This window comes from Ostrea edulis, chromosome 7, assembly GCF_947568905.1.
Source record: "Ostrea edulis chromosome 7, xbOstEdul1.1, whole genome shotgun sequence".
Taxonomy (NCBI): Eukaryota; Metazoa; Mollusca; class Bivalvia; order Ostreida; family Ostreidae; genus Ostrea; species Ostrea edulis.
The window spans coordinates 49,319,086-49,347,076 of NC_079170.1; the positions used below are offsets into that span (position 1 = coordinate 49,319,086).

The 27,991-nt window shown below is 35.2% G+C and overlaps 1 protein-coding gene across 1 annotated transcript; it reads left to right on the plus strand.

Annotated features, from left to right (window-relative positions):
* The first annotated feature begins 7,113 nt into the window (after nucleotides 1-7,113).
* On the plus strand, nucleotides 7,114-27,905 carry LOC130046519 (uncharacterized). Its single transcript, XM_056144620.1, has 6 exons — nucleotides 7,114-7,203; nucleotides 8,322-8,433; nucleotides 19,121-19,356; nucleotides 26,675-26,819; nucleotides 26,986-27,129; nucleotides 27,516-27,905. The coding sequence occupies exons 2-6, from the start codon at nucleotides 8,352-8,354 to the stop codon at nucleotides 27,689-27,691; spliced, it is 783 nt and encodes a 260-aa protein (XP_056000595.1). The 5' UTR covers nucleotides 7,114-7,203; nucleotides 8,322-8,351; the 3' UTR covers nucleotides 27,692-27,905.
* Nucleotides 27,906-27,991: the final 86 nt, after the last annotated feature.

Here is a 27,991-nt window from a genome sequence, read left to right on the forward strand (position 1 = left end):
AAATATTTCCACTATACAACACAAATTACTCTTTGTTAAGTTATCATTCCGTATTTTATGTCCCCCTTCGAAGAAGAGAGGCATATTGGTTTCCACCTGTCGGTCCGTAGACCACATCTTGTCCGTTCAATATATTAAGAACCAATCACTTGATCGTAATGGTATTTCATATGTGAGTTAGTTATGAGAAGAGGACTCCTATTGTTTTTCAGGTCAAAAGGTCAAGGGTCAATCTACTCTGGACATAGGAAGACCTTGTCCAATCAATATCTTGAGAACTCTTTGCTTGACAGTTATCAAACTTGGTACAATGGTATATTTCAGGAGAAGATGACCTCTATTGATCTTTACGTCACATGGTCAAAGGTAAATTTGTACATAGGAATATGCTGTCCACTCAATATCTTGAGAATCCTTTGCTTGACAGAGATCAAACTTAGTACACTGGTACAACTTCAGGAGAAGATGACCCTTATTGATTTTAAGGTGACATGGTCAAGGGTCAAACTGGACATAGGAATTTGCTGTCCACTCAATATTTCGAGAACCGTTTGCTGACAGACATCAAACTTTGCACACTGGAACACATTCAGGAGAAGATGACCCCTATTGATTTTAAGGGCACATGATCAAGGGTCAAACTGGACATAAGAATATACTGTCTGCTCAACATCTTGAGAACCTTTTGCTTGACAGACATCAAACTTGGTACATCCTCAGGAGAAGATGACCCCTATTGATTTTGAGGTCACCTGTTCAAATGTCAAGGGTCAAACTGGACATAGGAATATACAGTCTGCTTAATATCTCGAGAACCCTTTCCTTGACAGACATCAAACTTGGTACACTGATATATCCTAAGGAGTATATGACCCCTATTGATTTTTAGGTTACTAGACATAGGAAGATATTGTCTGCTCAATATTTTAAATTGATGATACTATTATCAATTAAATGATGTTTGTGTATAACCCTTTTCAATTTTGCACCATGGGGGCATATATGTTTTACGAACATCTTTTGTTAAATATTTGATTTACAGCCATCCTTATACATGCAATAGCACATTTTTCTTGTTCGGTATCTATGACGTGAAATTGCATGCATATACACGGCTTGCAGAACATATCGGAAGTTGGGATATTGTCTGACAATCGGTAGACCGTTCTTTTTATAAAGATAGTTACTAGGGATTACATTACGTAGTTTACCTGATGAAGATAGATGACTGGAGGCTGACGTGACCGATTAACAGGGGATGCTTACTTAATTCTTCTACCTGATCCCACCTCTGGTGTTAACGTACATGTAACTGTGTGTGAATATAGTTTTATAACACCATGTCCTCTAATGAGGCCAAGTCAGAGAAAATGACCAATGACGCTGACATAGAAATTTCATATCGCATTCGTTCCCTATACTTGGGTCTAATACATTTTTACAAAAGCAGAATTTGTGATAGCATTCTTCACATAACATTGAAAATGAGTATAATATAAAATATCAATCATCCCACGTCATACATGTAAGTTATGCCATTTTAAACATCCAGTAACCTACAGACGAAAACGAAATATTTGGAATCCTCAATGTTGCGATCAAATGTGTCATTAGGGCAATACTATGGACGAAGTATGTATTTTCAACATCCATTTTCTCAAAATGTAGATTGATGTTGTCAGATGAATTTGATAACTTAAGTTTAATGAAATCAAATGCACATCCGATATCTCTGGTCAGATTTGAACTGACATTTGCACACAAAATGACATTGGTTGTTGCACTATCTTGTCTAACAAAGATTGTAATAATTGTGCATTATATATTCACTACATATAATCAAAGTGTTGAAAAGCGCTGGGGTGACTTCATAAATTATGTAGGCGTGTGTGATGTTAATGAGAAGAGGCAACAGGAGAGAAAGTTCATGCATTATTCTCTACATCCAACACTACATTAACCATTCATATATACATGTAGGTATGTGGTAAATTAAACTTTAATGTACATTCTGAACTGTATATTTTCCCAAATAACTCAGATATGTTATACAGAGGAATCAAAGCATTTATCAGCACCTGATCAAGAAATTGATCAACAGGGTGAGGAGCACGTAACGAGAAAAATCGACCTAATTTAGAAACTTACTATAGAAGACTAGTTTGTCAAATAATGATGAAAATGTAGTGACACAGTTTATTTTGCAGTGGTGCGCGGAGTAAACAAACCGAGGTGATAACACTCAACAATACCCGATTGAAAGGTCGTCCTCCCTGACAATAGGCTTGGTGTAAAATGCTGACGCTGGACCCTCCAAAATTGGAGCTCCAAATTGGAGAGAGGGTGGAGCCTCTTGTCATAAGAGATTGTCATGAGTGGAGCTTTTGGAGTGAATTTCAACACGTAGCTTATTCTGTCATTTCAATGTCAGACAGAAATGTTTGTGGTATAAAGTTATCGAAGCAAAGCACAGCCCCTTGAAGCTCGCAGAATGATAAGTTTTTTCTTCAGATAACAGAGACTGGATGCAACTACACTATAAATAGATTTTGACCCATAGTCCTAACACAATCTGAGAAGCTTTATTCCTGTAATGATAAACTTAATTAAAATTAATTATATATGGTTAATGACAAGTATTTTCATTACAATGAGAGAGAGAGAGAGAGAGAGAGAGAGAGAGAGAGAAATTTCTAAAGGATTAAGAAAATGGTTCTTTTGCAATGTTTTATAATTCAATTTACATATACTGGGGCAAACAAAAACATTGGAAATCATTATGTATACCATAAATATTTGAAATAGATTCTCTCACATAAACCCGAAATTTATGTGATTTATTTCTTAAATGATTACATGTCGCACGTTTTCTGACCCCAGATGCTGTTTCTGTTTTGACATATATGTGTAAATGATTTGCTATTTCTCCAGTATAACACCCCTTATCCTTAATTGCAATTTCACTTTCCAAATATACATGCAATCCAGCATGTACTTAAAAGTCCGATTGATCATATATCTATTATTCGTTTTGACTACTTTTGTATTACAATGTTTTGGGATTTTGATTATGGATTGTTCCTGATCAATTTTGAGGGTCACGGCAGGTGTGACCGGTCATCAGAGGATGGTTACTCCTGCTAGACACTTAGCCTGTTTCCCTGAATTAAGCACCTTATCCACCTCTGGTGTGTTTAATTAATATATCTATACTTAAAATTTTTAATTAAAAAAGAATTAGGATTATATTGAAATGTGATTTATGCTCACCCAAATAGAAAAGACAACATCAAAATACCTCCTTTAGTTCTACATGGATGTGTCATAACACTTATTTCAATCCAACTGCAATTAAAGTACTTCTTAATTTAAAATATCAGATATAATAGATTTATTGATTTTAATGAATATGCCAAAATATTCATTATTATGATCAAATTTAAAAAAGAAAAGATTACATGTATATGGTAACTCTATTATTATTATTACGGGTGTGGAATTTATATGATTTGTACTTAAGCTGCATACACAAAGGCAGGAGGAGACCACAGTAGCAGACATATTGTCATCATTTATGCATTGCTACGTTATGCTTTGGAAGAAGTTATATCCCAGCGCTTTAAAAATTTTGAAAATGCCTTATATTGATTTTTGAACTAAAGAGCTTGTTTAATCATTGTGAACACAAATTACTAAATGAGATGTTTGTGTTGCTATTAGATTAGATCATGTACAAAAAACGCTAGAGGAAACCATGGTAGCAAATAGATTGCGCTCATTCACGTATTCTCTTGTCAGCCCTATAAAACACGTACTCTGAACTGTTTGTATTTGAGCATCTGTCACGCCCTGAATTTATACAAAACAGAATGTACACATTTGTCATATCAATTTGATTATTCTAACCAAGGAGGAAAACGCAGAACATGTGGGTCATATTTCAAGTGCATGCAGAAGATTGAATATTTTTCATTTCTTAACAGTGTTAATTTTGCATTATATATATATATATATATATATATATATATATATATATATATATAAAGCACTAAATAATCACAACTAGGTACTGAGAATTTTCGCCCCAGCCCGGGGTCGAACGAGCGACGTACGGCACCCACCGCCTAGCAAGATTGTCAAACCAGTGCGTAAGTATATATATATATATATATATATATATATATATATATATATATATTGATAACCAGATGGATTTCAATCACATAATATCATTTATTTCTCTACAGGCTGTTTTGTAAGGGGATAACTCACTCGTCAGGAGAAAAATGACATCTAATGAAAAACACCTAGATGACTGAGTACATGTTACACAGAATCATACTGGATTGTTGCTAAGCATGATTACACACATTATTGAGTAAATAGTTTACGGGAATGACGGCAAGTACTGACAAGTTATGAACGCTTATTCAATGAAGATTTTTCGGGATGACATATTATAAAGAATTTCTCAAAAATACGTAAGTTGCACTTTTGTGAAATGTTTGAGTATGATGATGTTTTTCTTAAAATTTCCCACGTGATTTTGTAGTCAATATTTTTAACTTTCAATGTCCATATGAATTTGCTGAGCTCGGTGGTATCCTTTTTCGTGGGATTACGGAATGAATGAGTGTGGTTGGCGTATCTTAATTTAAACTCGGTGTTTGCTAGTCCCACGTCCCTCTCTTCTTGTCCATTATCGGCTCTGACTCTAGCTAAATAAACAATTCCATGGGCTCGACATTCACCATTAAGCGGGCATTGAACCTGTTATCTCCGGTCTGGCGCACTTCCTGATTGAAGCGTTATGCGAGTCAATTACATTTTGTATGGATGGCATACAGCTGTATGATATTTTAATAGTATTTCTGTTGATAATCGGGCGTAGAACATGGCCTATAGGGAAACATTCATCTATAATTCTTGAGAAACTGTTTACCTAAGTTTGTGTGTGTACGTTACTATCATATGGGGGGTTAAACCATGTGATGTTACGGGAACGATTTCTTCTGCTGTTGTGTTTAGTTTTGGCCGATTCGTCGTATGTTAGCTTGTATTTAAACATATGTAGCCGCTTCAATCGGTGATTGATGCCTGATGGTATAGCTTTAAGTATGGAAGGCGGGTGGGTGCTGCCAGAGTGTACGTAACGCGGAATGTTGCCGGATTTCAAATACGGGGAATGTTTACTTGTGTGTAATTTCAACGTTACATCCAAATAGTTGACCACCTTCTTGTTGGCATCCAGAGTGATACGGAGACCATGATCCTCAAATATCTTGTACAGACGTTGTTTTATCTTCCTAGGTTAAATAGACTACCGAACTCGGCTTTGATCACTGACAGCAAATAGATGTCGACTAATTCAGAACACTCAGAGTCATCGTATGAGCCCATGGTAATATCGAGTAAATTTTTTTTGACTTCTTTTTTTTTTTTTTACCAACGGTTCGTTTTGATATAGTAATAACGACTTCTTTGTGTGCATAATGATATGAATATCTGCATCGGAAATATGATGGAACTTCGATACGTAACCGATTGTCATCAATTTCATCGGAGAAAGAAGAATTCGTCAAAGCCGCCGGGATATACCAACATACAATTCATGAAAGCGGCTATAAATACAAGCTAACATATGACGAATCGGCCAAAACTAAACACAACAGCAGAAGAAATTGTTCCCGTAACATCACATGTTTAACCCCCATACGATAGTAACGTAAACACACACACTTAGGTAAACAGTTTCTCAAGATTATAGATGAGTGTTTCCCTATAGGCCATGTTCTACGCCCGATTATCAACAGAAATACTATTAAAATATCATACAGTTGTATGCCATCCATGCAAAATGCTATTGACTCGCATAACGCTTCAATCAAGCAAGTGCGCCAGACCGGAGATAACAGGTGTAATTGCCGTAATAAAGATCAATGCCCGTTTAACGGTGAATGTCGCGTCCACGGAATTGTTTATTTAGCTAGAGTCAGGGCCGATAATGGGCAAGAAGAAAGCTACGTGGGACTAGCAGACACCGAGTTTAAATTTAAGAAAAACATCATCATACTCAAACATTTCAAAAAAGTGCAACCTACGTATTCTAGAGAAATTCTTTATAATATTTCATCCTGAAAAATCATCTTCATTGAATAAGCGTTCAGAACTTGTCAGTACTTGCCGTCATTCCCGTAAATTTTTATTTACTCAATCATGTGTGTAATCATGCTTAGCAGCTATCCAGTATGTTTCTGTGTAACATGTACTCAGTCATGTAGGTGTTTTTCATTGGATGTAATTTTGCTCCTGACGAGTGAGGGGGAGCTATCCCCTTATGAAACAACCTGTAGAGAAATAAATGATATTATGTGATTGATATCCATCAGGTCATCAATTTATGTAGCTCCGTGGGGCGACGTCGAGCACTCTAGAAGATTATATCGGAGATTTATCCATCCCACTATATATATATATATATATATATATATATATATATATATAGTCAAAATGATGAACACCATGCACCATGACGAAGTTGCAATAATCAGATTCGTTTAAGGGATATATGCACCACTAATGACAAACCATGGAACGACCATCCAATATAAACTACGCCACGTCAGGACCGCCAAATTCATCTGCGTTAACGGTTCATGCCCGCCATAGTTACCGCCAATAAGGTGGAAGGTGAAATTACAGAATGTTTACCCAAATATTCAAAATAGACTTAGGGAAGCGAGCTTATGTTCTCGACGTCAGTGGGACACATGTTAACTCAATGTCATTGAACAGCACGGCTACTCTGGGTCAATTAACGTTTATTTTACAATCGTATTCAATGACAAATGACGAATACCGATTTCTCATTCGCTGAAGCGATGGTTGGATGAGAATTTATCAACGTCGAGATGAACATATAGACAAATTTAAAATGAATTAATAAATGAAAGCATTCAACCAACCATATCCATAAACTTTAAAAGTCAGCAACGTTAACGGCGGAATGTGATGGTGTGTCCAGGGATCCGTGTTTGCCCAACTCTTAATTATGTATTCCTTATAGGAGTTATGAGGTTGATCCCTGTTCGTTAACTTTAGATTTCCATTGCATTGATGCATATTCAAAATATTTTCGTTGGCAAGTATTGATAGCCATACGTTTGATGTTACTCTAACCGTGGTAGATGTTGCCAACGGAAGGTAAGATACTTATGGTTTTATGTTTTGAATTCCAGCATCAATATTACCAAATATCATGTTAACTCTGTATAAGTAAAGTGTATATTGTTTCACAAAAGCTAACGACAAACACCTCATTGTAGTATTGATTATTATTGGGTCACAGTTCAACACACTATGGTCAGCAGAGATAAGACGCAGGTTGTTATGTTACGCAGTATTTCTAAAGCTATATTACAAATCCTCAATTCAAAGCTTGTAGAAAAAATGTAATAAATGCGATGTTCGAAAAACAGATAATCAAGTTCTGGACAAATGAGACTTTGTTTTGAATTGTATTTCAAAAGTGATTGCTTCGATGTTTAGCATTTGAAATAAGACACAGGACATGCCTACCATATATCATAATTATACACTGTGATTAAATGTGTTGAAATGGAACAAAACATAAGGTAAGTTCGAAAAACATTATAAATAATGTACAAACCAAAGTTCAATTGATTAATAACAGTCAAAAGGTCCAACTCTGCGTATACAAATCCGAATAAGGTGTGTAAGTGTCTTCGTAGATTTCACTCCTCGTCTTACGAAATAAAAGAATTTACCCAAGGAGATAAAATGACAATCAATTTTGATTTCATTTTTGTTTGTTATATCTTCATGGGTTGACTGATATGTTGAAATGTCAATAGATATCCGAAATATGTCGCTACACTAGGTAATGATATTGATAAGGGATTGTCACGATTACTGGATGAAGATTGACATTGTGGGTGTGAAAGGTCAATAGGGAGTGTTCCCATAGATCCGTGTTTGGCTTACTCTCAATTTTGTATTTTAATCTGTTATTTTCACCTGTTTTCATTACCTGGCAGTACACAACTTGTAGATATTTGATTTGCATTAAAGATATAATTGTTGCTGTAAGTACGTGTAGGGTTTGTTCGGTGATGATAATGTTATACCTATGATATTCAATACTTAGGCCGCAAAATGACCTGTACAGTTTTAATATTGTAATATATTCCACGTGATTTCATGCAGTTACGTTGCACAATTACATGTAACATTGAATTGTAATTTGTGTTGTTGGTATTTCAGCTGTATACATTTTGTAAAACTTCATGGTCATTTCTTAGTTACAGATCTGAATCTGTCAAGAGCGATACATGATGGAAATTACGGGATGGATAGCATGTTCATTTTTTGCACTTTTAAATTTCGCGGAAGTATTTGGGAATACCGAAACATGTAAGTAGTAGTGGTTTGTTATCGGACTTTATCATTGTTATGAATAGAACACACGCGTTTGCTGTGGCACAGATGGATACTAAATTGTTATATGATACGACTAGGTTGATAGGCGATATAAAGCTTCATGATCTGTGTTTGTCCAGCTCTCTATTTTGCATTCCTTATAGGAGTTATGAGATTGATCACTGTTATTTTCACCTTTTTCATGAATAAGAGAAAAAGTTGCTATCTATTGAAGAACAACTTTGATAATACAAAGGAAATCGTTTGATGAAAAGCAGTCTTAACTTACGACCTAACTCAGACGGAGTAGTTAATGCACGTCAGACATTATATAATTAGCTGTTCCTAGCTTGCCTTTCATAAAACAACGTACAAGTGAACGTATCTATCTAAGATAGTCCAACATTATTCACTTGATAACCAGGTAATGCTCATGCACAAGCCCCAATGATCTCTTACGATGAATCACTTTGTACATACATATTTTCATTTACAAAATGTTTTAAAAAGTACTTTAGGATGTCATCTACACTCTGGTGTATTTTACTTATTCTCTGTTGTAGGAGCTCATTGTTTTACGTATAATGAAATAGATGAAATCATGAGTTCATCAGTTAAAACTAATAGCATTCAGCTGTACATGTACGTCTAAATATTTAGATTATATATTCATGCATTTGTCTATCGTACATGTATATAGATATACGTTCAATGGTAAGTCTTCACTCATATCATTAAATTAACCATTTGGTAAAAATATGTACATCACAAAAATAGCACTAGTGTAAAACACAATGTTTTTGATAATGAAATAACTCATCACACTATACATGGATATAACATGTTTTATAACAAAGTGTCCTTCATCCTAGTTTGGCATCGTATATTCATTCAAAGTGATATATAAGTGTTCAACACATATTTTGTAATTAAGGGCATGAGCAGCATTTCTCAATGATATAAAAATTTTCGAGACATTTCACAACAATTCAATTGCATTTTATCTGGTTTCCACAAAACATATTGTGGTGCATTACCACGTCTCGATTGGAGAGAGCATATTTCGATAGTTTCGGGTTGTATATCAGCTCTGATGTATTACAGTAAGTTGTATAAATGGTCATTACTGTAGCTAAGAAGGGGAGAAAATTCTTTGGAATGATGTCCTCTGCATTAATAGATAGGTGATCTAACCACTGGACTACCCAGGCCGGGTAATATTACTACAATATAAAGTATAAACCTATTTCGGAAGTCATATAAGAACTCTTCATATCGATGAGATGAAAAAATATTTTAGAGAAAGGTCAGTATATTTTTAAATTCGAACCTTCTAGAATTCTGTGTGGGAATATACACAGTTCACGTGTTAAATGTTAATTTTTCTGTCTAAACTCCAGTATGTTTATCTAGAAACTAAAATTACGACTACTCAGGAGTAGAGGTCAAATCAAGGACTCAGTTTTGTCCTGCGTTAAATAACCCCCGTTACAGAAACGCGAAGTCTCTAGTGCTAATGTTAAGGCTGGGTGTAAGAAGTATCTAGTGCTAATGTAAAGGCTGGGTGTAAGAAGTCTCTAGTGCTAATGTTAAGGCTGGGTGTAAGAAGTCTCTAGTGCTAATGTTAAGGCTGGGTGTAAGCTCTTTATGTGTCTTTAGTGCTAATGTTAAGGCTGGGTGTAAGAAGTATCTAGTGCTAATGTTAAGGCTGGGTGTAAGAAGTCTCTAGTGCTAATGTTAAGGCTGGGTGTAAGAAGTCTCTAGTGCTAATGTTAAGGCTGGGTGTAAGAAGTCTTTAGTGCTAATGTTAGGGTTGGGTGTAAGAAGTCTTCAGTGCTAATGTTAAGGCTGGGTGTAAGAAGTCTTTAGTGCTAATGTTAAGGCTGGGTGTAAGAAGTCTAGTGCTAATGTTAAGGCTGGGTGTAAGAAGTCTTCAGTGCTAATGTTAAGGCTGGGTGTAAGAAGTCTTCAGTGCTAATGTTAAGGCTGGGTGTAAGAAGTCTTTAGTGCTAATGTTAAGGTTGGGTGTAAGAAGTCTTCAGTGCTAATTAGGATTAGTTAGTGGAGCCCCTCGATAATGCTGGGCAGGCGAGAACCGGGACTAATATAAGTTCTGAAAATCACATTTCCAGGGCGAATTGATAGCTGATATTTTGTACGATTGCTTGTTGTATCCTACTTAATCCATCTATAGGTTCAATTATTCATGTGTAATAATTTTGAAGGAGTTTTTATGAACTTCCGCTACTGGTTTTTTGTTTACCTGCACAAAATCACTCAGGTGTAACGAAACTCTCAGTTGTAAAGGGGTCACGCTCGATGGATTTAGAAATACAGGTTTGGCCAAAAGTTATATGCAGTATAGCAAACACATTCTAAACCACGAAAAATCCAAAGAAATCAAAACATGAAGGAAGGAAATGCAAATGAGAGTAATGATGACAATGATGACAATGTCTACAGCACCCAAGCCTCAGAGGAAATTGAAAGTGAGATATACACTGAAATTAAAGAACAGTTTGGTCAATATGATAAGGACACGTTCGTGCAGAACCTCATTGAAAAGTATGATGACAACCCTGAACATATCAATGAAATACGGAAAGGTATGTACGACTATGCAAAAGCAAATTTTGAAGAATTTCCACCAGGATATTTGACTGAACGTAGAAAAGTAAGAACAGGAAAATCCCTTTCAGAGAAGTATGCTACAGATGTATATTATATCTACGCATTTGGAGAAGGTATTGTCTCAACATGCGAGTTTCAAAAGGAAGTCATGAGTAGGTACAGACTTAAAAACAGTGTATGTATACAGGAGACCAGTTTACATACAGATGACAAACAGGTGAACAGTGACGCAACAAGCTTTTCGTTTTCGGATATTGTGGAAATTCTGGAATCTGAGCTACACCCAATAAAAGAACAATTATCGGAAATCACAAAGGTTTTCGTTGCAGAGCTGAAGTCGACGAACAGTGAATTACGACTCCTCCGAACAGAAAATCAGCGACTTCAAGGAGAGATATCATCATTCAACGAAGAAAAGTGCCGTCTAGCTAACTCAGAATCCCAACTGAAGTCGGAAATAAAGTACCTGAAACAAGAACTGAAAAACAGTGAAGAAGATAAAGGACTTAAGTAAGATATTATGAGAGAAATTAAGAAAATTCAAAGAAACCAACAGACGACTCGGAAAATATCAAGTCTTGCAGTTCAAACAAAGTCTACGAACCATGCGGACATGCAAACAGATCCTATACAACTCTCTTGGGACAGCAACAAAGACGACGGGCCTACATGCAGTAGGGAAAATACACAGGATGATTGCGATACCAACATGGATCATTCAAAGACTGGGACTAATTATACATTCCAGTCTGCACCTACAATAGACCCAAACGATATTCTCCAGCGTCAAACTCTGACGATAGCATTGATGACAGCAATCTTCAGAATCAGCGAACTACATATGCAAGCGTTGCATCCTCAAAGAGAGTAGAAAGAGCACAAAATTACTACAAAAAAGAAAACATCAACCGGGTACATAAAAAACAAGAAAACCCCAGATCTAAATCAACGTTTACGGGTTATACATTCGTTCGAGGAAAACGGAAAAGCAGACGTATTGTTTTGGCAAATATCAAGGCAAGAGGAACATCTTATGAAGAGGTGAAAGATGACATAAAGGAATGGTGTGATCATCGAGACGTAAACATTCATGGTATTTACCTCCTTGCACATCATTCAAAGAGGAAATTTCCAACCTTCGTTATCCGTGCCAATATAGACGAGGACGATTATGATAAAACTCAGGAATCTGACTTTTGGCCTGAAACAATCTCTGTTAGAGATTGGATTGCCCGCCAGGAAAACAACGATCATGCAGACATAGGACGTTCAGAAGACTGACTATGAATCCGTTTTTTCAAATAATAACTTTCATGATATTATCTTGTTGGAATGTACACGGTGTATTTAGCTGTTTACCTGAGTTAACAGAAGTAGCGTCTTTTTCAGACATAGTCTTTATTTCCGAGCATTGGCTTTGTAAGGACAACTTATCAATTCTAAATACATCTTTCCCAAAGTCCATATACAGTATTGCTACTCCTGGTATTTCTAAAAACAACATTACAAGAGGAGGAATCGCCTTTTTAATTCGCAAATCCACTGAATTCAATATTCAGGGTGTAAGGTCATATAGTGAAAAAATTATGAGTATTAAGCTCGCTTATGGTGCAAATGAACTGTTTATAATTGGATGCCTTCTGCCATCTACAAATGTACATTTCGAAGAATACAAAAATGTATTATCAGAAGTCTTCGATTTATTTGATGAACTGTGTGAAATTGGACCTGTACTTATTTGCGGTGACTTCAACACTGACTTTATAAACAAAACCATAAGCTCAAAGTCAAAGCTTCTTACAGAACTAATGCATGACAGAAACTTGTGTAGTATATTCAAGATGGAAAATCAATACACATTTCAAACAAAAGACAAAACTTCCATATCTATCATAGATTACATTTTAGTTCCTGAATGGCTAGAGTGTGAAGTAAAGTACAAGGAAATCTTTTACGACTTCAAATATGATATATCAGACCATTCACCTCTACTTTGTGAAATAAATACCTCAAATATTTTTCAACTTCTGCCACCTGATATGTCAAGAAATATTCCTAAATGGTCATCTGCTGATCCCAAAAACCTTAAGAACTTTACAGAAACAACCCAACATCTTTTGAATAAATCCAACGTAACTAATCTTTCCACAGATGATATTGACCAACACCTTGTTCACATTACTGCCTCACTTCTATCTGCCGCAGACCAACATATACCATATGGAAGATTTAGATCCCATCTCAAACCCTACTGGAAAAGATCAAACCTACAAATTGTTCATTATGAAATGAGGTGTGCGCGACGAATATGGAAATCAGAAGGATCTCCCAGAAATAAAGACAGCACATCTTATGTAAATTACAAAACCCAAAAAAGGATTTTTAGACAACAACACAGACAAGCAAGAAAAGACTGGAATCTTTCAATATTTGATGAAATAGACAAAGCTGCAGAAATTGACATAGGAACATTCTATAAAACAGCATGGAGAAACACAAAACGTACTTCAACAGCAATTCCACAAAAATTAACTTACAACGGTAATACAGCAGATGATGTCAAAAGCATATGTAACTTATGGAGAGACTATTACTCTGACCTTGCTGAGGGAAAATATGTACCAGATAAATTTGATGACGATTTCAAGCAAAACATTGATAATGATATTGAGCGCATAGAAAAGGATATCAACCTTCAAAATAAACCTTATCCAAAAGAAGATCACATAACTCGAAATGATATTATGGACCAAGTGAAACACCTCTCTAAAGGCAAGGCTCCTGGACCTGACTTCTTAACAAACGAACATCTTATACACGGAGGAAACAAATTGATTGAACATTTATGCATACTCTTCAATAATATATTGGAGTGTAAATATGTACCTGAAATGTTTAGAATAGGTAAAATTATATCGATATACAAAGGGAAAAACAAGGATAAATGTAATCCTACAAACTATAGAGGTATCACACTTACTTCTGTAATTAGCAAATTGTTTGAAAAAATACTTTTGTCAAGAGTTGAACAAAGTTTTACACATAATAATGTGACTTTTCCACACGATTTACAGTTTGGTTTTAGATGCGAATATGGAGCGATTCCAGCTTGCTTTGTTTTGAAAGAACCCTTAAATTATTATATCTCAAGAGGTTCACCGGTTTTCTGTGCATTTTTAGACAATGAAAAGGCTTTCGACCGAATATGGCATATCGGCCTTCTGATTAAATTGTATTATCTGAATATTGACAGTAGATTTTGGCAAATTTTAAAATACTAGTATAATGATAGCAAATGTTTTGTATCTTTTGGGGGTCTTAATTCAAGCCTGTTTAAAATATCTCAAGGTGTAGGACAAGGAAGAGTGCTGAGTGCTTTTATGTTTCTTGTATATATAAATGATCTCTTGCATGAACTGTGTAAATATAATTATGGACTAAGACTTGGAGATGTACATATCCAGGGTATTTTATTAGCTGATGATACTGCACTTACTAGTTATTCACCAAAAGTCTTACAAAATATGTTAAATATTGTCGAAGAATATGCTTACAAATGGAGGCTACATTACAATCCATCTAAAAGTGTTTTTGTTACATTTAGTAAATCACAAAAAAGGAATACTGTATTACTCTTTTTGGTAATGATATTCCTCAGAGTGACTCAGTTGTATACGCTGGATGCCTTTTACAAGGAAATATGAAAAATGATAAATTAACAGAACGTGTATGTAAAACTGCGAGATGTAAAATACATTCGTTATATTCAATCGGAGTCAACAAAACTGGATTACACCCAGCTGTATCTGCTAAAATATGGAAAAGGATCGTTTTGCCTTCTGCCTTCTATTCTTGTGAACTCTGGCCGACTTTATCAAATACTGAAATTCAAAAGCTTGAATATATCCAAAAACACTTCTCTAGGATCGTGCAAGGTTTTTCGAAATTCTCACCTTCACTTGCAAGTATATCGAACCTTGGACTTTGGACTATACAAGGCTATATAGATAAATGCCAACTGCCCTTTCTTGGCAGATTCTTGAGAGCGGACCATTCCTCTATTTTTTCCCAAATATATCGATTTATTACTGACACTCCTGTATCTTCAACGTTTTCACCAACTAAGACTTTATTAAAAACATTAGAAAAATATCAACTCTCTGACACTATGAATTCCGCAACTGTCTTCAACAAAAAAGAATTTTCAAAAATCGTTGTGAAAACTATACGGTCAGCAGAGGAAAGACAATGGAGAGGTGCATTATCTGCTGATCCATCTCTGTCTACATTTGGAAAAATCCACACAAGACTATGTCCAAACAAACTCTGGTACCTGGTGAAAGAAGATCCGTCGAAACGGTTGCTATTTAATTTTCTCATACAGCTTTCATCTATGAAAATCGTTTCTAAATTGTGCTCATTCTGTGACAAATATTCGGATAACTACAACTTGCACATTCTCCTCGAATGCTTTTACACATTAGATGATAGACAATGTCTTTTAGAAATGATATTAGATATTATTGATGTTCATGAATATGTTCTTTTTGAAAATCAGGATACAGAAAAACAATATCTATCGTTACTGGGTTGTATTGATGAAACTAGTTTTAATGACATATCCTTTTGTAAATGGAAAGAAATAATGCTGTGTGTTGCAACGATAATATACAGAATAAGAAGTTGCTTTATTGTAGATTGCCGAAAGTTCTAGATGATTTGTTACCGAAATATATGGTTATATATATTATAGACATGTTACTTATGTTCTCCACTATGTAAATATGTTCTATGTTTGATATATGTAATTTCCACAAACTCTCCGTTAAGTCGGAGGAAATAAAGAATATCTTATCTTATCTTATCTTTAGTGCTAATGTTAAGGCTGGGTGTAAGAAGTCTTCAATGCTAATGTTAAGGCTGGGTGTAAGACGTCTTTAGTGCTAATGTTAAGACTGGGTGTAAGAAGTCTTTAGTGCTAATGCTAAGGCTTGGTGTAAGAAGTCTTTCGTGCTAATGTTAAGGCTGGGTGGAAGAAGTCTCTAGTGCTAATGTTAAGATTGGGTGTAAGCTCTTTATGTGTCTTTAGTGCTAATGTTAAGGCTGGGTGTAAGAAGTCTCTAGTGCTAATGTTAAGGCTGGGTGTAAGAAGTCTTTAGTGCTAATGTTAAGGCTGGGTGTAAGCTCTTTAAGTGTCTTTAGTGCAAATGTTAAGGCTGGGTGTAAGAAGTCTCTAGTACTAATGTTAAGGCTGGGTGTAAGAAGTCTCTAGTACAAATGTTAAGGCTGGGTGTGAGAAGTCTCTAGTACAAATGTTAAGGCTGGGTGTAAGAAGTCTCTAGTACTAATGTTAAGGCTGGGTGTAGGAAGTCTTTAGTGCTAATGTTAAGGCTGGGTGTAAGAAGTCTTTAGTGCTAATGTTAAGGCTAGGTGTAAGAAGTTTCTAGTGTTAATGTTAAGGCTGGGTGTAAGAAGTATCTATCTGTCTTTAGTGCTAATGTTAAGGCTGGGTGTAAGCTCTTTAAATAAAACAAAATCCAGTGTAACATTATATCTGACGCACTATTTACAATATATTTGTAATCAAACAAAAAGTTTTGAAATGTACATAATTATTTATATCACTACAGGCACTTTTGGATAGGGGTATACTTTGTGATGCATAGTTTACTATAACATATCTTAGAAAGGTAGAAAGCAGCGTAATATACATGTATCTCACACGTAGTGTTTCCTATTTACGACTTCCTTTACATCAGACAAGAAGAAATGACTCAAAACTTCTGAAACCAGCTAATACAGTACAATCAAGAGATTCATCAATATCTACATATGTAGTCAGTATGAAGTATATACACACTGCACTGGAAGAAAAGTTATACTAGGTGGATGTTTACGAAGAGTCATATTAATACGAATTGTGCTCCTTTGTTAGCTGACCTGTTTTTATATTCATATGAAGCAGAATTTATTCAAAAACTTCTACGTGAGAAGAAAAAATCTCTCGCTGTGACCTTCAATTCGACTTTTAGATATATCGATGACGTTTTGTATATTAGCAATGATAGCTTTCATTCATATGTCGATTTGATATATCCCTGTGAGCTCGAAATAAAGGACACCACAGAGTCGTCCACTTCTGCTTCATACTTAGATATTTTATTGAAAGTAGACATTAACGGCACACTGACAACTTAACTGTATGACAAACGGGATGATTTCAGCTTCTCCGTCGTCAACTTCCCACATTTATGTAGCAATATTCCATTATCACCTGCATATGGTGTTTATATATCTCAACTGATTCGATATGCAAGAGCTTGTTCTGGGTATAGTCAGTTTTTAAATCGAGGTAAGCTACTGACAAACAAGTTGATGGTACAGGGATTTCAACAGTCTCGATTGAAGTCAGCATTTCGCAAATTCTATGGTCGTTATAACGATCTAGTTCGTCAATACAGCCTCGCATTGGGTCAAATGCTGTCTGAGATGTTTCATACCGATTGTTAAGCCGTTCTTGGCACACTGATTTTGACTGCGGATAGCTCCGTTTACCTGATCAGGATATGGGGCTCACGGCGGGTGTGACCGGTCAACAGGGGATGCTTATTCCTCCTAGGCACCTGATCCCACCTCTGGTGTGTCCAGGGGTCCGTGTTTGCCCAACTATCTATTTTGTATTGCTTGTAGGAGTTATGAGATTGATCACTGTTCGTTATCTTCACCTTGCATTAATGGAATTTAACATCTGCGGAATGTCTGATCTAATCAAACACTGTTCTTTAACATTTTCGAAACACACTTAAGTAAGTGTCATTGGGAGGCGTAGGTGAAAAAGAGGAGATAACGAACAGTGATGAAACTCAATTCCATACATGATGCAAAATTAAAAATAGGACAAACATGGAGTCATCACGCCTGAATACGTAAGAGGTGGGAACAGGTGACTAGGGGGAGTAAGCAATATTTCTGACCAGTTACAACTAAATAATAACGGCCTAACAAATGGTATGAAACACATCAGACAACATTCGACCTATCGACAGGTTCTATGTATAACAAGTCTTCATTATAACGATCATTAAATTTGCAAAAGGTTGACTTCAAAGGGGACTGTTGAAACCCTTTTAACATCAACTTATTTGTCAGTAGATTACCTTGATTTAAAAACAAGATCGGACGCAGAGCATGCTCTCGGGTATCGAAGCAATTGCGGAACATAAACAACACACGCAGATGACAATATAATATTCAGGACCTACATATATATGGGAAGTTGACGGTGGAAAAGCTGAAGTCCTCCCGTTTCTAATTAAGTTGAGTTGTTGGTTTGTTGTCAATATAGATCTATGTTCAATAAAATGTGTCAAATTAACCCAACGCACTTCTTGTAGTTTGGTTAGATTTATTCTTTCTCGATCCTTTTACATGTAAATGAATTAAAATCAAGAGCCAGTTGAAAGAAACAAAACAAAACAAGTTTAATAATAAAACGTTTGATTAATGATTAGCCTAAAGTATTTGGAAACTAACACACAAGACATGTAAAACCTATGCAAAGTATTTTTTTCAAAAACAGTTATCTGTAATTACATGTACCTTAAACAGAAGATATACATGTAAATCATATGTAACACAACGTTATAGTGTGAGTGTAAACACATATACATTCATAGAATGTTGTCTCATTTACCTGATCAAGGTATAGGACACATTGTGTGTGTGAAATGTAAACAGGATATGCTTACTCCTTCCAGATACCTCATCCCACCTCTGATATTTCTAGGGGAATTGATTGCCATTCTCTCAATTTTGTATTGTTCCTAAGATTTATGAAATTGATCACTGTTCGCTGTTTTCACCTTTTCGTGTATACACAGCTACATATCTGTTGCATATATCTAAGTTAAGAATGTTTACAGAGAAAAACGCTTAATGTAGATTTCATACATGGACAATACCTAGCACTGAGAAGCTTGTGTTAGTTATGTACTAGGAATAATGATTTATCCTATAGAACTTTCATGCAATATTTTGAATACTTTTAAAGATGAATTTGGAAAGAAATGCTCGGTGTTCTGGAAATACTTGGATGAGAATGATAGGATTTACGTTGACTACAATGGAAAAGACGTTACAAGTCACTGTGGTGACTACTCCTTCAAAGGAAAAGGAAATGAAATATTAGATGAATATGAAGTCTGCATTACTCCTGTTACTTTTACTGATCCAAACTGTGCCGTACGATTAGATTATGAAACTTCACCTGGCGGCAGCACGTTACAGGTAACGTAAATCAATCTTTTGATTTTACCCCGATTTCCAATATATATATACCCATGGAAAAAAATATCGCAAAATCAGTTGTTTTCTTTTGGCCTAAGTATGATGGTTAATTTCAATCTCTAATATGGAAAACAGTTTTCACGTTTGATGTTATTTTAATAGCATTACCTGATCTCTAAAAACCTATCAGTAAATGTATTTATTGTAATTCGTTTTCAAAGATGAGAATATTTTGATTAACATTTTCAGTAAATGAATATGCCTCTGTGTTGATTGTCTGTTTTGAATAAAATAAAGGGAAATAGGGTTAATTTATTTTCAACATTAAACAAAACAGTTTTTCAGAACATGTTTGTGTAACTTCCGTTCACACAAATGACATGTTAAGCGTCTGAGAAATGTTGACGTTGATGTTGTGGTGGAGTGACGCTCCTGATAAAGTGTCTGTGTCTGTATTCAGGGATCCGTGTTTTCCTCAGCTCTCTAATTTGTATAGCTTATGAGTTTGATCACTGTTCGTTATCTTACCTTTAATTTAATTGACGTTGTCCTCTGACGATCTCGGCGACCAATGATGTCCCGTATATACTCATTGGGGTTCAAATATGGAATTCAAGCAGGCTATGGTAGTTTCGGAACTGACTCTCTACGCAAAATTTTTTTTACACAATACGAACATCATGCGAACTGGTATTTTCATCCATAACCACTGGCCTTGATCGAAGTGGGTGATTGTCACAATGAGGGACACCACTTACAGCAAAAATATCTGTCGGCGAACAGGTTGGATAACAGAAATTTGAACGCATGTACACATATATATTGTCAGCAAGAGTATAGTCTGAATAGCGTTACTGAATTCAAAATTACTGCTCTCTTTTCAAAATTATTCTCAAGGTGTAACGTTTGTGTTGCAATCCTTTTTTCCATTTGTATATGTGTCCAGCAGGCAATTTTCCAATGGTGTTTGTTAAGATGCTGTTCTTCAGGAAGTATTTCCTAACAGTGTTATTATGTCTGTTGGATTTTTTTTTCTTCTAATCGCATGATTTTCAAGTTTATGAATTCATTGCATACTTTCGGACTTTATCGTGGACTCTTTATTTATTTTTTTAATATTTCTTCGTATTCACAATATTTTCACAAAAGCAAACAATAACATACATACATGTACATATATACGCATACATATACACACACATGTACATACATACATAAATACATATACATATACACACATAATAGATTATTTTCAGTTATATAAATGATTCATAATTAACATATATATATATATATATGAAATTTTTTTAGGTGGTTTTTTTTCTATAGAAGAAAAGAAGACAGGTTAGAGATAAGAGTTTGAAGGAAGGAAGGAAGAAAGTCATTTAAAGAGATGCAACACATAGAGAAATACAGGGTTTTTCATAGCTTATGAGGAATGTTCAATGTTTTAAAGGCATTTTTCAAACATTTGTTAAATTCGTTGTACTTACAATTTTTCAGTAAAATAAATTTTTCAACATATAACCGACTAATTACATTCTTTTTTAGGGTCTCATAGCTCAACCTCTTTGTAGGGGTAAACTTGTTTGTATAAATATAGTATTTAATTATTAGAATTATAAGATTTTCCAGACGGTGTAATCTAACATTATTCAATGTACCAAACAGAATTGAATTTCTGCTTGTGTTTATATCAATATCTAATGTAGACTTTAACCAATTTTCTACCTCAAACCAAATATATTTTATTAAAAAACATTCTGCAAACAAATGATCTAATGTCTCTGGCAATTGATTGCAGTAAGAGCTTTAATACCACATCTATTCAGGTAGTCGTTTGTAGCAGATAAACTGTGAAGCATTTGGAATTGAAATCACTGCAATTTTGTTTCTGCAGTTGTTTTAAAAGGAAGCATGTAATTAGTATCCCATTGTTTTCTGCTAAAGTTGATACCATTTTCAATCCATTTATTTTCAGAAGTTGGATATTTTATTTTCTTTGAGATAAGGGCATTATGCATGGCATTGCAACATATAAAGTTTTCGTGTGGTTCAAGATTTCCCATTGGTTTGTTATTACTGTACAGTCATTTAGTATTGAGTTTGGAATTTGTTTACTCACATAGTTTTTAGATTCTAATTTACAGAAATATTTGCTTGGTTTTTCACCTTCCTCTATCCGTCTGGCTCATGATCTTATATAATTACCTTTACGTCTTTGAGCTCTAATTTCTTCCAGATTTTTTTTTTTGTTTTTCTTCTAACTGTCAATGATTCTTAATCAAAATTTTCTTCCAAAAGTTTTATTTCATTTTCTAAATTATTTTGTGTTTCTTTTTTCCCCGTATATGTACAATACAAGATTGTTTTTCCCCTAGTATTCATTAGTAGTGTGTCTAAAAATAAGTGGTCAGGGACCCACAATTCTATTTCAGCATCATTCACCTCATTTACATTTTCGAATCGGTAGACAAGGGCTGCATATTGTATTTTTGTTTCCTTAATTTTGGAGTTTACTGAATTTACATATTTTGTCTTTTAAAAGAGAGTTGTTAAATTTCAAGAATAACTTTCCATGTTTAAAGTCTGTTAATTTTAAGGTCAAGACTACAGGAGTGTGATGAGATCTGTAACTGTTTTCATGATCAACTGCATGCATTAAAGGAGTTAGAAATTCCGATATGAGGAAAAAGTCAAGTCTGGCTTGTTTAATGGGATTTCTTTTTCTCCGAGTATATTTCAATTTGTCAGGATTTAAGACACGAAAAATGTCATATGAATTTTGATTCTCCTTAAGATGGATAAGTTACATACGGGATTTGGGGTTCTTTAAGTTTTTGTAGTTCATTGTATCGAATTTTTTTATCCATCACTAAGTTGAAGTCTCCTGTCATAATGATGTTCTGATCATTCGATAATGGTTCTAGGTTTTTTAAAAAATAGGTTACAGTAGAATTTGGGTTGATCCACATTTGGGCCATAGACATTTTTTAAAATGAAGTTTTTCTTCAATTATGATTTCTGCAATTATGAAGTTTCCTTCATTGTCTATCACTGTTTTTTTATTTGAAATTCAAAATTATTTTTGAATAGGATTGCAACTCCCCGAGAGTTTGATTGGATAGTCCTTTATATCCCCAATGTGAAAGTATAATTCTCTCTTCATCTTTTGTAAAGTGGGTGTCTTGCAGGAAATAAATACTGAAGTTTTTTTGTGAAAATAATTCAGAACAGCTCAGCTACACAATTTGATACGTTTTAGCCCTTCAATTCTTACAGTAATGCTCGGCCAGTGCCGTGTTCTCCATCATCATCACTTCCTTTGTGTGTCACTCCGTCTGCATTTGTGAATATGTATGCATATACATTGTGCGTTGCACTTGAAACTGTGGGAATCCTGAAAATATCTCTAAGGACCTGATTTACCTGCTTTACAGATGATACCTTAGTGGCATGCGATGTAAAACGATTCCCATTGTCCTCGATCTGTTTACCTTGATGGATTTCGGACGAGATTTTGTCGCTGGGATCTTCAATAATGTCGCATGTTTTCGGTCTGGCAATTTTTTCACGGTACACTGATCGATTATTGTTGGAGACCAGCTTGCCACCTTTGATCGTTGTAGGAATATTTTTCTCTTTGTAGCTGTTCTGCAGATCATAGAGTCGCTTGCGTTTTTCTCTCATTTCTTCGGGATAATGGTTGGAAATCCTAATGGGAACACCTTTGGCTTTGAGTGTAGGAATTGTTGTCACGATCTTCTCCTTTTGGTAAAAATCTTGAAACTGCACAAATACAGGTCTGGGAAATCTTTTAGCTTTCGGATCACCCTGTCTGTACACCTTAACGATACCGACTTCGCCGATTTCCTCATCCGACTTTTCCAAGTGTGGTTTGAAAAACACCGATATGCGGTCGGGAAGAATTTCACGCTCTCTCGCATTTAAGCCAGTAATATAACGTGTGTCTCTGTGGTTTTCAGTTGGAGTTCTAGGACTTGATGATTTTGTAGGTCTGTTCTAGTTTCACTACAAGATCCTTAAGCATTGTTATTTCTCTGAACATTTTCTGTTGTTTGTGATCAAATTCTTTGATTTGTGAGATCGTGTCATCAGCTTGAGCTTGATCTTCTTGGAGTCTATTTTCAACACCGTGTTTCCCATAGACATCGTTCTTTACATCTGCCAGCTCCTTTCTTTATGTCTCAAAACTTATCATAAGATTAGCTCGGGTGCTTTGGATGTTTGTTAAGCCTTTCATGACATCATGTAGTTCATATTTTTCCACGTATTCGAAAGACTTACTTGGACTGGCCTGCATTTCCTCACGGTTTCTTTTCCTACTGTCCTCCATAGGGAACTGATACTCACAAGTATTCACCAACAAAGAAAAGTCCAAAGTTTCTTTTAAATCTCAGTACATGTATATACTTTTTCTTTATAAAATGATGCGTCTTTATCGTCTTATAACTTTTCCAAATGATTTAAAAACCAATCAAAATGGGTTACATATGAATTTAGATATAAAACCCAGGAGCCGAAATGTTAGCCTCGATCGTAACAGGAAGTCTTTATCGTGGATTCTGTTTTATCGGCAGAAGAAATCTGATACCACACTGTGAAAATATTATGAAGGACTTCTGCATAAAAGATATAAATGTTATGTTAAGTGTATCTTTTGTTCCACAAACTGTATTTCTGATTAGTGTATAAACAATTGAATATATATTAATAGGGTCTTTAATGAATAATGATACGTCAACTTTATTTGATATTAGACCATGATTGCCAAAATAAATTCTGGTCATCTCGTTTAAAATGATAGTATGCAGGCACGTAGCATCATGTTTCAAGGAATGGGGAACAGCTAGAGAGAAAGTTACCTTCATATTGTTTGCAAAAAACCCCTAAAGCGGTAGTACCAAACTTCAAAACTCTACATTTTCATTCTTTCATTTCCATTACCATTCAATACTGCTATAAAGGGTGCAATTCGCCAAAGTACAGACCCTGAAACGTGCTACTACACCTTAAAAACGAACCGAACCGTTCCGTGCAAGAAACGAACCGTACCGTTCAAGAAGCGTACCGAACCGTGCAAGAAACGAACCGTACCGTTCAAGAAACGAACCGTACCGTTCAGAAAGCGTGCAGGATAATATTATGCAAACCCCGCCCCCAAAAGCCCGAAAGCGTACCGTACCGTGCAGAAAGCGTGCAATTTATGTCACGTGACCCACTTTTTCAGCCACAGTATATTATTTTCACAATGGCGCCCGATGGGAAAGGAGGTCGTAGACTATCGCTGGCTATTCGAAGCATTATCCTCAAACATCACGAAGCTGGGTTATCAACTGTGAAAATCACCGAGATGCTTAAAACATCTTTGATATTCTTTTTTTTTAAATTACTTTCCGTAAATGTCACATTGTTTCAGTGCATATATGTGTATGTATGTTATCAACAAGTACCCAAGTTTGACTGAATTATGCATAAAAATTCGTTTTATACTGTGAACTGTTAACAGAAATAGACGTCAGATCACTGCACGGATTTTGCATGCATGCTTCTGCAGCCAGTCCTGTGTACTGTGGATGTATATTTCACTTGCAGACTTTTAAAGAGTGAACCAAGGGGCATTTCGTTGTTTTAACGGAATTTCTGTTTCAATCAATTCTTTTAAATTCAAGGGTGAAGTTAACTACAATACTGTAATAGTACTTACAAGTAGCCCATTTAATTTCTTCATATAATCAGGGACGTCGACGTCCCTGATAATGCTACTACACGTATGGCACAGGGCTTGCCGTAAGAAGATGAAATTGATATTTGTAGCGTTAATGTATTCAATATGTACTTTCCTACGTACAGTGTCTGAATCATATGAGAAATTTCTAGACCGATTAGAAAAATTGTCACGTTCTACACTGTAATATTTTCATTACTTTATTAGCAATAATTTTGACATATCGTTTTCTCTTCTACATTGATAACGACCCATATAGATAGATGTAGATTGGCGGATTTATTATATACACTAATAAACAATTTTTAATTACATCGACAGAGAAATAAATAGATACATACATGTGTAAAAGAATGTAAACAAGTTAAATTGATGCAAAGCATCAAATCGGCCGCAAAAAATTATTCATTTCAGCATTTTCAAGTATTTCAACAATATATAGAAAAGGTATATGAAACATTTTTATTGCAAACTACACACTTGCCTTACTTTTCTGTTAATTTTTTTAAATTCAATTTTCAGTGATCAAAAATAAAGTCAGGGAAATGAAAATCGGACTTCGCGTGATAAAGGATAGGAATATATATTATATGTATTATCATCATTTTATTTGATTCAAAGACAAATGCAACAGATATCTAACATTATTAATTATGAATGACTGAATGCTGACAAAAAAGGACGTACAAACTTCACGTGCAGATATCCTGGATCTTTCATAATGCCGATGATAAATCACAATAAATGTGAAGTGCAGAAAATAATCATTGTGTCATTTGCGACTTTAGTGTATTCAAAACAAAATTCACTTCTTCTTAAAAACTTTTCCAATTTAGGCACTGTAATTTATATCCGGAAACTTAATACGCTTTGTTTTTACACTTACGCACGCCCATGTCGGGGAGCAGTTCATGTAACAACTTTTTATAAAATCGTAAATTAATAAATGTCTGATGAGAAATGAAAAACAAATTGAAACGTAATAACAACCATTAAGACTTAGACTTAAGCAAATTCTAAAAACTTTTATTCATAACTTTTATGTACGTTATCAATATGGAATTATTCCATCGAAGCAATCAAAAATAACGTCTCATTTCCCCATGTGCACATTCTAACACAACCACAAATCCTGCAGCCGATAATCAAAGAGCCGAATAAGACCGATCGAGTGAAAACACACTATCGAAACGTACAATTTATACGAAGTCAAAGCGTTCAGGCCACGCCCACCTCATTAATAAAACGTGCAAACCGTTCACAAAGCGTGCAGCTATTTTTAGCAAACCGTACCGTGCAAGAAGCGAACCGTACCGTTCAAGAAGCGTACCGTACCGTGCAAGAAACGAACCGTACCGTTCAAGAAACGAACCGTACCGTTCAGAAAACGAACCGTACCGTTCATAAAGCGTACCGAACCGTACCGTGCAACTGGTGTAGTAGCACGTTTCAGGGTCTGTATGTTGCTTTATATGTGAAAATAACTATTTATGTTATTAAAAAAGGAGGCTGGCCCTCCTTGTCCCACCTGTTGCTATGTGCCTGGTACATTCACATTTTTCTTTACAGAGTGTAACCTGTACAGAAAATAAAAACAAGAAATACTGCGGCCCTCAGGACGAACCTCTCTATATAGTTTTTAAGAAACGTAACACAAAAGACACATCAAATGCCAAATTTAAGCTGCTTATCACAACCAACAAAGTTTTTGATTGTACGTTTTTATTGATAATTATAAAATATTGTAAAGTTATGCATACGTTTTTAAACATTGAATATAATGGTATATATACATCTATGTAAGCATTTACTTGCGATTTATTGATCAATTATTGAGTGAAGTATTAACCATTTTATATGCGTTATATTTGCCGATATAGATGGCGTTTTCGTTGGATCTATTGCCGGTGGAGTAATCGGTGGTATTGTTTTGATCTCTATGCTGACTGGACTTGTTTGTTGGTGTGTGTGTAAGAGAAAGCCCACGCAAGGACAGGTGTTAAATCCAGGTCAGGGAAATCAGAGTAAGTCTTAACTGTCGCTTTATTGCAAAACATCCTCAAAGGGGTCTTGTTAAATAGATATTTAACCTTTGAAATAAACAGCGTGATGTGGTTTTCTTCTTTTTCCTCCTCCTTTTTGTTTTTGTCTTTCTTTCTCTTCCTCAAATCTTGGAAATCTTCAATATTAAATTTTCTAGATACAATGTACATATTGCCAAGTATATCGGATGAAGATATCAATTGACTTGACATTTCGACTTCTTTCTTTTACCGTTTATGAATGATGTCATACATTATCACATTTCTTCGGTTTAGTTAAAGCTATGTGTCTATCAGCAATTGTGACTTTCAAAAGATTTCTTTAAAGACCTCTTATATAAAATCTAATTGTTTCTAACTTTCTTTAGCTTCAGTGGCAGCGTATTCAGCACAACCAACGGCGGATAACAATGTTACCCTCTATCCGACAGCAAACTATGCAACACAATATTCAACAGGGTATACTACACAACCTCCTCTCCAATCCCAGCTGGCAAGTCAATGGCAACCAACAGAAAAACCAAACATCAACTCTTCCACCTAGCTATAGTAGTGTGACATGATTTCATTTTCTTGTGGAATCATTATCTTGATATTACAGTCCAGCTCCAGCTTTCTTCGCTGTTAGAAGCATATCTTTTAAGTGAAATTTAATGGAATTATATTGTACGTCTCATTTGAAGTTTACCATTGGTGATTTGGTAATGCACTCGTCAGCAGAAATAAATCCATGTATTTTCCACTCTGAGTCAATAGCATTGCATGGTGTTGATTTTGTTTCTGATACTATGTATATGAGCAGTGTCGAACGACGTATTCATGATTGTAAAATATGTAGTAGGCA